Below are 14,074 nucleotides of genomic sequence, written 5' to 3'. Positions count from 1 at the left end.
TCGAACCCATCGTTCTACCATTCCTAGACCGGCAAGGGAACTTGCTGTTCCAACAGGACAATGCACGTCCGCATGTATCCCGTGCCACCCAACGTGCTCTAGAAGGTGTAAGTCAACTACCCTGGCCAGCAAGATCTCCGGATCTGTCCCCCATTGAGCATGTTTGGGACTGGATGAAGCGTCGTCTCACGCGGTCTGCACGTCCAGCACGAACGCTGGTCCAACTGAGGCGCCAGGTGGAAATGGCATGGCAAGCCGTTCCACAGGACTACATCCAGCATCTCTACGATCGTCTCCATGGGAGAATAGCAGCCTGCATTGCTGCGAAAGGTGGATATACACTGTACTAGTGCCGACATTGTGCATGCTCTGTTGCCTGTGTCTATGTGCCTGTGGTTCTGTCAGTGTGATCATGTGATGTATCTGACCCCAGGAATGTGTCAATAAAGTTTCCCCTTCCTGGGACAATGAATTCACGGTGTTCTTATTTCAATTTCCAGGAGTGTATTTCAGTGAAACAGCCGGTTGGAAATTATGTCTTCCTTTGAATTTATCAAGGCTATTTACTTCTGGTTTCAACCAGTTGCCTGTTCCAAGTACTATGTCAGAATTTTTACTGTAAATGAAGCCGACTAATTCTGGAATCTTATCATTCATGATTCCGCTATTAAGTAATGCGAAATAAAAATTTCCCTGTGTAAATAGCGATGACGACGTACGCCTTGTCCCGAATACGGCACGTACAGGGAGTTATCAAAAATACGGAAAAACAGCAAGAAATGCATCCTTGAACAGTAATGCAGGTTGTATTGTGTCTGTCCACCTCTGCAATGCCCTCAGTGAGTTGCAAGTGTTAGCCGTGGCCAGGAAAGCGCTCCGCGTAGTTGTGAGTGTATTACGTCCGGGCGAAGTTATTCGAGCCTGGGAGAATCGTCGGTGCCCCTGAACCAGGTAGTCTAAGCGTTCGCTGTTTCAAGTCGCTGTTTCAAGAGGTACCGTATCTAAGATTTGTTACGCATACAGGCAATCATCCGCTAATTCACAATGCGGACGAAAATGTATTCTGACTAATCGCAAGCTATGGTTATGGAAGAGGATTGTGACGGAAAGTAAGAACTACAGCTGCAAACGTGACTGCACCAGTGAAGGTCGCACTGGCGAACCTTGTCAGTACGGAAACAAAGGGAGTACATAACTAGGGAATTGCAGGGCGTATTGCAATTCCAAAACTACTCATCAATAATTCAAGTATGCTCAATAGGAAAACATGGTGCCGAAGCCATAAAACCTGCACTAGGAAGCAATGAAGAGTGTCGTTTGGTCGGATGAGTGTCGTTTCACACTGTTTCCAACTTGTGGTCGAGTGTGCGCCAAAGAGTGAAACGTGATGATCTGGCCGGCCACGTCGTGGTATTCCGTGGGCCACCACGGTTATTCTGCGAAGTTGCACTCCTGCCAAGGATTTTGTGACCATTTTCATTGATCATGTCCATCCCACGGTACAATGTTTCCTCTCCAGTGGTTATTCTATATTACAAGGCGACAGGACCGCTCTTCACACAGCTCGCATCACCAAGGGCTGGTTTTGCGGGTACGAGGATGAACTGCCACATCCTCCCTGACCACCACAATCACCGTACCTCAGTATTATTGAGCGTTTGTGGTGTGTTTTGAAGGGAAGCGTGCGTACTCACTTTCCACCTCCATCATTTTCAGATGAGCTTGCCACATTTTGCGGGAAGAACGCTGTAAGATTCCCCTGAAAACCTTAGTAGCTATATTTATTCATTCAGAGACGATTGGAAGCAATTTTGAAAGCCAACAGCTTTCCTACACCACATTAACCGTGGTAGTTTGAGCGCGCGTGTGCGCTCGTTTCTGTGTGTCTGTTCACCACCAACCCCCCCCCCCCCCACCCCCCCAACTGATCATTAGGTCTATGGATGGTGGGACTGTTTGTAAACTATGAAACTGCTTTGAGCAGGCAATACGAGGTGCATTCAAGTTCTAAGGCCTCCGATTTGTTTTCTGATTAACTACTCACCCGAAATCGATGAAACTGGCGTTACTTCTCGACGTGATCGCCCTGCAGACGGTACACATTTTTCACAACGCTGACGCCATGATTCCATGGCAGCGGCGAAGGCTTCTTTAGGAGTCTGTTTTGACCACTGGAAAATCGCTGAGGCAATAGCAGCACTGCTGGTGAATGTCCGGCCACGGAGAGTGTCTTTCATTGTCGGAAAAAGCCAAAAGTCACTAGGAGCCAGGTCAGGTGAGTAGGGAGCATGAAGAATCACTTCAAAGTTGTTATCACGAAGAAACTGTTGCGTAACGTTAGCTCGATGTGCGGGTGCGTTGTCTTGGTGGAACAGCACACGCACAGCCCTTCCCGGACGTTTTTGTTGCAGTGCAGGAAGGAATTTGTTCTTCAAAACATTTTCGTAGGATGCACCTGTTACCGTAGTGCCCTTTGGAACGCAATGGGTAACGATTACGCCCTCGCTGTCCCAGAACATGGACACCATCTTTTTTCAGCACTGGCAGTTACCCGAAATTTTTTTGGTGGCGGTGAATCTGTGTGCTTCCATTGAGTTGACTGGCACTTTGTTTCTGGATTGAAAATTGGCATCCACGTCTCATCCATTGTCACAACCGACGAAAAGAAAGTCCCATTCGTGCTGTCGTTGCGCGTCAACATCGCTTGGCAACATGCCACACGGGCAACCATGTGGTCGTCCGTCAGCATTCGTGGCACCCACCTGGATGACACTTTTCGCATTTTCAGGTCGTCATGCACGATTGTGTACACAGAACCCACAAAAATGCCAACTCTGGAGGCGATATGTTCAACAGCCATTCGGCGATCCCCCAAAACAATTCTCTCCACTTTCTCGATCATGTCGTCAGACCGGCTTGTGCGAGCCCGAGGTTGTTTCGGTTTGTCACACGATGTTCTGCCTTCATTAAACTGTCGCACCCACGAACGCACTTTCGACACATCCATAACTCCATCACCACATGTCTCCAACTGTCTAATTTCAAATGGTTTCACACCACGCAAATTCAGAAAACGAATGATTGCACGCTGTTCAAATAAGGAAAACGTCGCCATTTTAAGTATTTTAAACATTTCTCATTCTCGCCGCTGTCGGTAAAATTCCATCTGCCGTACGGTGCTGCCATCTCTGGAACGTATTGACAATGAACGCGGCCTCATTTTAAAACAATGCGCATGTTTCTGTCTCTTTCCAGTCCAAAGAAAAAAAAAATCGGAGGCCTTAGAACTTGAATGCACCTCGTACAACTTGTGTTAAGTTTGCAATGTAGGAGAGAGGCACTGCCGAAAGTGAAGTTTGTCTCGTGAGCCGTACCTGAATAGCACAGTCGACATAGAACTTGCCTGCGAAAAGCAAACGTCACAGGTTCGATTTTCGATCCGCACACAGTTTTATCTGCCAGCAGTTTGTCTCTTCTGCATGTACAAACAAGACCTGTGGCGGCTTGGGGAGGTGAAACAGTTTTTACAGAGTAGAGTGATTTTAGTAGACCCTGCAAAAGCCTCTATTTTATACAGCTTGTGTGGCCATTTGTGCTTCGTGTGAGGATTCAGAAACAACAGATGGGAACAGAAAAAACGATTCGCCGTGCTAGAAAAGACGAAGGAACTGAGAAATCTGGAGGTCGGAAAAGACATCCTCTCGACGCGTTGGCATCTACGGACTGCATCACCGCGGAATGCACAGCATACAGCAATTCTGCAACCCAGTTGGCACAGATGTACAGCCAAGTGACACATCTGGCGGAAGAGGACAGCCTACTACATCTACAAAGATACTCCGCGAGCCACCGTACGATGTCTGGCGGAGGGTGTAGTGAGCCACTACCAGTCATTTCCTTTCCTGTTCCACTCGCAAGCAGAGCGAAGAGGAAGAGGAAGAGGAAGAGGAAGACGAAGAAGAGGAGGAGGAAGAAGAGGAGGAGGAGGAAGAGGAGGAGGAGGAGGAAGAGGAGGAGGAGGAGGAAGAGGAGGAGGAGGAGGAAGAGGAGGAGGAGGAGGAAGAGGAGGAGGAGGAGGAAGAGGAGGAGGAGGAGGAAGAGGAGGAGGAGGAGGAAGAGGAGGAGGAGGAGGAAGAGGAGGAGGAGGAGGAAGAGGAGGAGGAGGAGGAAGAGGAGGAGGAGGAGGAAGAGGAGGAGGAGGAGGAAGAGGAGGAGGAGGAGGAAGAGGAGGAGGAGGAGGAAGAGGAGGAGGAGGAGGAAGAGGAGGAGGAGGAGGAAGAGGAGGAGGAGGAAGAGGAGGAGGAGGAGGAAGAGGAGGAGGAGGAAGAGGAGGAGGAGGAAGAGGAGGTGGAGGAAGAGGAGGAGGAGGAAGAGGAGGAGGAGGAAGAGGAGGAGGAGGAAGAGGAGGAGGAAGAGGAGGAGGAAGAGGAAGAGGAAGAGGAAGAGGAGGAGGAAGAGGAGGAGGAAGAGGAGGAGGAAGAGGAGGAAGAGGAGGAGGAAGAGGAGGAGGAAGAGGAGGAGGAAGAGGAGGAAGAGGAGGAGGAAGAGGAGGAGGAAGAGGAGGAGGAAGAGGAGGAGGAAGAGGAGGAAGAGGAGGAGGAAGAGGAGGAAGAGGAGGAAGAGGAGGAAGAGGAGGAAGAGGAGGAAGAGGAGGAGGAAGAGGAGGAAGAGGAGGAAGAGGAGGAGGAAGAGGAGGAAGAGGAGGAAGAGGAGGAAGAGGAGGAAGAGGAGGAAGAGGAGGAAGAGGAGGAAGAGGAGGAAGAGGAGGAAGAGGAGGAAGAGGAGGAAGAGGAGGAAGAGGAGGAAGAGGAGGAAGAGGAGGAAGAGGAGGAAGAGGAGGAAGAGGAGGAAGAGGAGGAAGAGGAGGAATAAGAATAAGATACAAACTACTGTCTTTATGCCTCCGTATGAGGCCTAATTTCTCGCATCTTATCTTCGTGGTCCTTACGCGTAACGAATGTTGGCGACAGCAGAACCGTTTGTTAGTCAGCTTTAAGTGTCGGTTCCCTAAATTTTCTCAACTGTGTTTCTCGGAAGGAACGTCGCCTTCCTTCCAGGTATTCCGATTTGAGATCCCGAAACATCTCCGTAACACTTAGGTATTGTTCCAACCTAACGGTAACAAATCTAGCAGCCCGCCTCTGAATTGTTTCGATGTCTTCCGTCAATCTGATCTGGTACGGATTCCAAACACTCGAGCAGCGCTGAAGAACAGGTCGCACTGCTGACGTCCTACATGCGGCCTCGTTTACAGACGAACCACACTTACCTGTAATTCGCCCAATAAAGCGACGTCGACCGTTCGCCTTTCCTGCCACAGTTCCCACGTGCTCGTTCCATCTGACACCGCTTTGCAACGTTACGCCCAGATATTTAAACGACGTGACTGTCTCAAGCAGTACACTACGAATGCTGTAACCGAACATTACAGGTTTATTCTTGCTACTCATCAGCGTTAACTTACATTTCTCCACACTTAGAGCAGGCTGCAATTCATCACACCCATTAGAAATTTTATGTGAGTCGCCTTGTATCTCCCCACAGTCTCTCAACTTGGACACCTTACCGTACACCACGGCACCCTCGGCGAACAGCCGCTGACTGCTGTCCACCCTGTCCACAAAATCATTTGTCTGCACAGGCAACAACAGCGGCGGCCCTGTCACACTGCCCTGGGGGCACACCTCACGATTGCCTTGTCTCTGATGAACATTCGACGTCGAGGACAACATTCTGGGTTCTATTATTTTAGAAGTCTTTGAGCCACTCACCCATCCATAAGCTCGTACCTTCGCTAACAGCCTGCAATGGGGAACCGTGTCACACGCTTTCGTGGAATCTGGCTGTTGCCCTTCATCCATAGTTCGCAGTATGTCATGTAAGAAAACAGCAAGCTGAGTTTCACACGAGAGATGCTTTCTAAAAGCATGCTGATTCGTGGACATAAACTTCTCAGTCTCAAGAAAGTTAATTGTATTCGAACTGAGAATATTTCCAAGGAATCTGCAGCAAACAGAAGTTAGGGATATTGGTTTGTAATTTTGCGGGTCCGTTTTTTTTTACCATTTTTATCTACTGGAGTCACCGGTGCATTTTTCCCAGTCGCTTGGGACTGTGTCGGATGAAAAATTCACGATAAATGCGTAAATGGCCAATGCCGTAGAATTGGGATTCCACTCGGACGTGATGATTTATTTGCTTTCAGTTGTTTCTCTACGACAGGGATGCTTGTTAGTATGTCATCCATACGGGAGTCTGCCCCATGGTCAAATGATGGTCTGTTTGTACGATTCTTCTGTGTGAACGATTTCTTGAACGTGAAATTTGAAACTTCGGCTTTCGTTTTGCTATTTTCAACTGCCACAACAGACGGGTCAACGAGGGACTGAATGGAAGTCTTAGACCTGCTTAGCGAATTTACATATGACCAGAATTTTCGTGTTCTCTGCTAGATCTTTTACTAAGGTATGACGGTGGTAGTAGTTGTATGCTTCGTACATAGATCTTTTCACAGACGCGCGAATGTCTACTAACGTTTCCTTATCGTCATTTGTGCGTTCTCTTTTGAACCGAGAGTGTAACAACGCTTTCAGAATTTCGTTATTAAACTATGGTGGGTCTCTTCCATCCTTTAGCCACTTATAATATGCACATAACTCTCCAGACAACGATTTTCAGTCTCAATAAACTTCTTCCATAATTACTCTACGACCATGTTACTCGAACTAAGCGACTTCAATTCACTATCTAAGTGAGATGATAACAACTGCTCATCTCCTCTGTCTAGCAGAAATACTGTCCTAGCCTTCTGGACTCATTTTTTTTATTAACTTTCGTAACGACAGTTGCTGTGACATGATCCCATTTCTATACTGAGACTGTCGATAAGGTTCAAAAATGGTTCTGAGCACTATGGGACTTAACAGTTATGGTCATCAGTCTCCTAGAACTCAGAACTACTTAAACCTAACTAACCTAAGGACAGCACACAACACCCAGTCATCACGAGGCAGAGAAAATCCCTGACCCCGCCGGGAATCGAACCCGGGAACCCGGGCGTGGGAAGCGAGAACGCTACCGCACGACCACGATCTGCGGACTGTCGATAAGGTCCGGCCTATTTGTAGCTACAACAACTAAGACATTTCCATTCCGTGTGGGCTGCCGAGCTAACTGGTTACGATATTTTTCAGAAAACGTTTTGAAAACTATTTAGCATGACTGTGTGCGTGTATCCCACGCAATGGATCCATAGACATCCCAGCGTATACTCGGTAGGTTAAAGTCGCCTCCAGCTGGTATTGCATGACTTGAGTATTTCCGCGCTACTGACCGTAGGCTGTTTTTGAATGATTCTACAGCTGTAATAGCGGCATCGGATGGCCGGTAAAAACATCCATTACTACGCTGTTACCTCTAATTTTGCGACCAATGTGGGGGTGGTTTTGGGAACATTCTTACATTCACGTAGTTGAATGATGGCACCATGTTACACTTTATGCAAACAATAAAAATGTAGCCTTCATAACAGATCTGCTTCAACTTCAATTATGCTAGTCAAAATTATAAAAATAATGGGTATGAAAGTAATCCGATAAATCCATTAGGATAACGTAGTGTAAAGTTTCGTACGCATACTAGGTATTGCAGATGGCATCGAAGCTGTATACTCTATTTTTCAAACCACGTTTCTTGGTTCTCTATCTTGAAGAGTGTTAATCATGGAAATTCTTGCTAAATTTAAAGTAGTAAAGGAATTTTGCTATTTGAGGAGCAAAATAACTGATGATGGTCGAGGTAGAGAAGATATAAAATGTAGACTGGCAATGGCAAGGAAAGTGTTTCTGAAGAAGAGAAATTTGTTAACATCGAGTATAGATTTGAGTGTCAGGAAGTCGTTTCTGAAAGTATATGTATGGAGTGTAGCCATGTATGGAAGTGAAACATGGACGATAACTAGTTTGGACAAGAAGAGAATAGAAGCTTTCGAAATGTGGGGCTACAGAAGAATGCTGAAGATTAGATGGGTAGATCACATAACTAATGAGGAGGTACTGAATAGGGTTGGGGAGAAGAGTTTGTGGCACAACTTGACTAGAAGAAGGGACCGGTTGGTAGGACATTTTCTGAGGCATGAAGGGATCACAAATTTAGTACTGGAGGGCAGCGTGGAGGGTAAAAATCGTAGAGGGAGACCAAGAGATGAATACACTAAGCAGATTCAGAAGGATATAGGCTGCAGTAGGTACTGGGAGATGAAGAAGCTTGCACAGGATAGAGTAGCCTGGAGAGCTGCATCAAACCAGTCTCAGGTCTGAAGACCACAACAACAACAACAACAACAACAACAACAACAACAACAATTACTATTGATATCCAGTAAAATATTCTCCACCGTTCTGACTCCATTCTTGTTTCCAGTTTTTAATTTTCGATGTTAGACTAACGTTACTGATGGCTGATAAATACATTCTGTGAATATTTCGTAGTTTTATTTTATGACTCGTTAGACACGTTTGATTTAATGATTTAGGAATTTAATTGCAGTATACAGCAACATCACACGGAAAAATCGCAACACCAAAAGAGAAAAAGAAATCGCGACACCGAACAGCAATTAATGTAGAGTAATGAAATTTCGGGAATATATTTGTCTGGGTAACATTACAAGATCACAAGTTAATGTAAATTCGGGCTAAGCCATTGCAGATGTGAAATGCTGGTACTTTAATAACCGATGTAACTAAAGGAATGTTGAATGCAAACGTGCATGCATTGTGTTGTACAGATGCCAGATACCATTCTGTGCCGCGGGATTCCGTGGCTGTCGCACTTGGTCGGTCAATACAGGGACGGTTAATTCTGTTTGTAGATGATGCTGGAGTTGTCTTCCGACGGTGTGTTCGATTGCAGACAGATCTGGCGGCTGAGCAGACCAAGGCAACACGTAGACACTCTGTAGAGCGTGTCGGGTTACAACGGCGGTATGTGGACGAGCGTTATCCTGCTAGAAAATACCTATCTGGAGTGCTGCTCACGAATGGCAGTACGACAAGTCGAATCACCAGACTGGCGTACAGATTTGCAGTCAAGGTGCGAGGGATATATAGCCAGTAGAGCGCTCCAATTGTCATACAAAGTGGCACCCCAGACCATAACTCTGTGTGTACGTCCCGTGTGCGTATCACACAGATAGGTCCTCAGTTCGCCGCCTCCTAACTAACACACGGCCATCATCACTGGCACCGAGGCAGAACAGGCTCTCGTCACAAAACACAGCAGACTTCCACCCTGCACCCCAATGAAGTTTCAAATGGCGATGGTTTGGGGTAAGTGGGATACACGCTACAGGGACTCTGTCTCTGAGCTGTTCTTGGAGCAATCGATTTGAAACAATTACGAGGGCAGTTCAATAAGTAATGCAACACATTTTTTCTCGGCCAATTTTGGTTGAAAAAACCGGAAATTTCTTGTGGAATATTTTCAAACATTCCCGCTTCGTCTCGTATAGTTTCATTGACTTCCGACAGGTGGCAGCGCTGTACGGAGCTGTTAAAATGGCGTCTGTAACGGATGTGCGTTGCAAACAACGGGCAGTGATCGAGTTTCTTTTGGCTGAAAACCAGGGCATCTCAGATATTTATAGGCGCTTGCAGAATGTCTACGGTGATCTGGCAGTGGACAAAAGCACGGTGAGTCGTTGGGCAAAGCGTGTGTCATCATCGCCGCAAGGTCAAGCAAGACTGTCTGATCTCCCGCGTGCGGGCCGGCCGTGCACAGCTGTGACTCCTGCAATGGCGGAGCGTGCGAACACACTCGTTCGAGATGATCGACGGATCACCATCAAACAACTCAGTGCTCAACTTGACATCTCTGTTGGTAGTGCTGTCACAATTGTTCACAGAAATCTGAACGAACTTCTCCTTCTTCGTGACAACGCAAGACCTCACACAAGTCTTCGCACCCGAGAGGAGCTCACAAAACTTCAGTGGACTGTTCTTCCTCATGCACCCTACAGCCCCGATCTCGCACCGTCGGATTTCCATATGTTTGGCCCAATGAAGGACGCAATCCGTGGGAGGCACTACGCGGATGATGAAGTTATTGATGCAGTACGACGTTGGCTCCGACATCGACCAGTGGAATGGTACCGTGCAGGCATACAGGCCCTCATTTCAAGGTGGCGTAAGGCCGTAGCATTGAATGGAGATTACGTTGAAAAATAGTGTTGTGTAGCTAAAAGATTGGGGAATAACCTGGTGTATTTAAAAGCTGAATAAAACAACCCCTGTTTCAGAAAAAAAGTGTTGCATTACTTATTGAACTGCCCTCGTAGTTTCGTCACTGCGTTACCAACTGTTGTTCAAAACGCTACTGATGCTCCAGAGACATACACCGAACAACACGGCAGAGACACGTGGTCGTCTGGAGCCAGATGTTACTGCGACCGTGCATTCCCGTGAATACCGCTGCCAGCAATCGTGTACAGTGGCTGCTGTCCTGCGAAGCCTCTCTGCACTATCGCGGAAGGAACACCGAGATTCTCGAAGCCCTATCACACCACCTCATTCAAAGTCAGTGAGGTGTTGACAACGGCGTCTTTACGCCTTAAAGGCATTCCTGACCGACATGAACACTCAATCTGAAAGGTAACTAACGCTCACTACCTTTACATTGCGTATGTGAAGCAAATTTGATTTATATCCACATTACGGCGCTAGTAGCGCCACTCTTACGCAACTGGCGCGAATCTGAATAGATATCGTCTTTCAGTTGTAAAATCACACCTGCCAACTTTCGTTTACGTCGCAAAATTCATCCATGGTGTTGCGACTTTTTTTTCGTCAGTGAATAAAAATACGTATGCCCACTGCATATACTAATGAAATATGCTAACCCTTCAGGTATCTTCGATAGAGTGCTGCAACGCTCCATGTTTGACCGGTCACGGCTCGCCTGTTGACGGGGGGACCGAGCAGCTCGTGTCCGGCCCCACACGACTCGGCTCGGTCACGTACTCGCCCCATGTCTGTTGTCCGGATTCCGGACACGCGGATAACCGAGCATGGCCGGTCACCGCTGACGTCTCACCTCGCCTCCCCACGGCTCGCTGCTCTGTACTGTACAAATCCAACGCCTCTCTCTCTCTCTCTCTCTCTCTCTCTCCTTTAATACAAAAGTAACGTTTCCAAGAACGGGTACGTTACACAGCTAAATTCATAGAGCACTTTCTTTTATAATATTTACTCCCGTCTTCCTAACGTCCAGGAATTTTGTTGTAATTAAAACATTGATCACAAGAGACCAATCTGTGTTAATGTAATGAAATGTAAGCGTCAAATAGTGCACCTGATTATGCGAATCACTCCACATATCAATTGTCATAGCACATGTTTTATTAATAACTTCCGCAATAACAGAAGGCATTATACTGTATTGCATCAGCTTGTTCTTTGACATGTCTGCTTATAGTAGAGGGATGCGGCATGACATCTGCCACGTTAACTTTTCCATAATGCGCACCTACATGTATTAATTCTTGGCCTAGTTCTCTGAAACCTTCACCGCAAACAGCATTAAAAGGTCTCATATCTTTAGCACACATTGCAACACACTTTGCTGTAATACTATTTTTTATTATTGCCGGTATTCCTGAAGGAGCTGTATCTTTGTGAGGTTTCTTGCAACTGTGTTTCTTTAAAACAGTGGTTCGCGATTGGAAAAACAATAATGTGGAGCAGTTTATGCACGATACGTATCCAGTAGACGCACTGTTTTCGTCTACAACCACCAAAAATATGCTCCGTACTTGGCTTTTTAGACCTTCCCGTCTCTTCAACGTGTAAACATTGATTTCAATCTTACGTCTTACTGCACTGGTTTCCTCGCACTGCATGATTGCAGAGAGAGAGAGAGACACCACAAATGAGAAGCCCGTACTGGCTGCAGTCTCACACGGATAATGACACGTGTAATGTGTTTGAAGTTGCGTGCTACGTATTCGGTCACGGCTTCTATGCTCGGTCACTAGAACTAGTGCGGGCAGCCTATCCACTTAGGGTGTGTTCGCCCTATCTCGTATTTTGTGCTCGCTTACTCGGTCATGCAGGACTCTAATCTTCGAAGAGAGATATTAGATACAATAGGTTTAGTGTACTTCTTGCCACATTATAGTTTTAAAGACAGAGAATCAGCAGTATCAAAAACGCCAATTTCAGACTCCTGCCCGCTGCTGGATAATTTTCTGCTCACGGAGCGCACATTCAGCAGCTTTAACCGTTCAAGTTTCTACTGTGGCTGAGCCGAAGCACTCACCTGTCTGCGATGAAGCCGAAGATGAGCGCGCCTAGCAGCTTCCCGAAAGAGACGACCATCTGTGCCGTGGAGCGAAGCGCAGTCCTCTCGCAGACCAGGTCCCACTGCAACACACACAACAGTGACAGGCCTACAGAGCGGCAGCAGCGTTAAGTGGCATGATAAGCCCGCCAAATTTTTATTTATCAAGTAGTGTGATTATTATTAAGTGCGATGGTTGTAACGCTTTTGTTCAGAATTTGAAACAGATGCACATGTTCGGTGGAAACGATCATTGCATTACGTTCCATAAAAATGTATAAAGATGCGTGGCTAACAGTGACAAAACCATTTTTATGTAAAAACTAGCTGATAAAGCCGGCGTTGACTGGGTATTTATTTATTCTAGTCTTCTATTCGTTCTGCCTCTCCCTCTCCCATTCTAACCAGCCCTTCGTTCTTTGTACACCTCTCTTCCCTCCTCTTTACATCCCTCCCACCTATCCCTGTCCACCACCTCCACCCCACCCCCCACTCTCTGTGCATCACCCCCTATGTCCATCTGCTACTCCCCTGTCTTTGTCAGTGTCTCTCCCCCTTCCCCCCCCCCCCCCCCCTCCCGTGTGTCCCGAATTTAGGTCTAGACAATACGGTCACATTTATATGGCCCAGGTTAGCCTTTGAGTCTGACATGTACAGTATAGAAATTGTTGGTGTTAGGATAATGTTCTGTACATAGTTCCGCGTAGTCAGCGCGTACACAACTTTCCCACTAGAGCGCGCCCCGCTAAGCACAACAGCGCAGGCGCAGCGCTCGTCCGTCTCCGCACTACGAGATGGCGCTGCCTTAGAGACGGACCAAATTCTGCTTCCGCCGATCCGCGTATTAATATGTAACGCATCCAATGAGATTGCTGCTAATGTAGAACCTTTTCTCCTCGCGGATCATACTAGCGTAGTGATACCTGAACGCGCGAGGTATTATAATGAGTGTCAGACCTCCGATTAGTCAGTCTGCATTAGTCTGTACCAGTCTATAGTCAAGTTTCAGTCTGCGCCTAATAATCTTATCATATTCCTGTACATAGCCATGAAGAGAAATGTATAGACACTTTCTTTGTCAAGTATCGGAGATATGTGAGAATAAGATTAATGTACCAAGACCGAAGGAACTTCAGATTGTCAATTTGTAAACAGCATCCAGAATCAAGTTAAGTAATATCTATGTTTTTTATTATTTTAATAAATGTGTGTGAAAATTAATCGAGTTCTGTTTGAAATTGGTCACCGTCAATCTGCTACTGTAAGGGTGCAAGTGGCACTTCTGTCGTCTGACCTAACGGCAGAAGATAAACACGCCACGATAAGACCACGAGACATGTTGCCGACACTCGCCTACTTCGTTACAGCGACAAGTCAACTAATCTGATGGTGTGTGTACCGAAGGTCTTACAGCACGCACACCACACACAATCTGTCCCATACGGAAGATGTCACGCCTACCGGCGGTGCGAGATGGGGGAGAGCGGTGCGTGCGCCTACCTCTGAGGTGATGGTGTGGTAGTCCTCGTAGTCGTAGCTGGTGCAGGGGACTCTCGCCGGCCGCGGCTGCGACTGCACCTCCTCGAGTGCGTTCACGAAGCCCAGGTCAGCCAGCGCGCTGTAGTTGTAGTTGTAGTACGAACAGGACTCCGCTTCTCTGCAGAATAGCTAGGTTTCAACTGACAGAGCAAAAAACCGCGGCAATAGACACAAACAATGAGACAAACTAAGAATAATA

The 14,074-nt window shown here is 46.9% G+C and overlaps 1 protein-coding gene across 2 annotated transcripts in view; it reads right to left on the bottom strand.

Annotated features, from left to right (window-relative positions):
- The window catches only part of LOC126101011 (organic cation transporter protein), a 587,316-nt gene that overhangs the window by 100,108 nt on the left and 473,134 nt on the right, over positions 1-14,074 (bottom strand). For both annotated transcript variants that reach the window (XM_049911676.1, XM_049911677.1), the window contains exons 3-4: positions 13,837-13,993; positions 12,316-12,419 (exon numbers count right to left, since the gene is read on the bottom strand). In XM_049911676.1, coding sequence (XP_049767633.1) covers positions 12,316-12,419; positions 13,837-13,993 — 261 coding nt within the window. The remainder of the gene's footprint in view (positions 1-12,315; positions 12,420-13,836; positions 13,994-14,074) is intronic.

Source organism: Schistocerca cancellata, chromosome 9, assembly GCF_023864275.1.
Source record: "Schistocerca cancellata isolate TAMUIC-IGC-003103 chromosome 9, iqSchCanc2.1, whole genome shotgun sequence".
Lineage (NCBI taxonomy): Eukaryota > Metazoa > Arthropoda > Insecta > Orthoptera > Acrididae > Schistocerca > Schistocerca cancellata.
The sequence above is the reverse complement of the archived record's forward strand: the minus strand, read 5'-3'. Positions and strand labels throughout refer to the sequence as shown.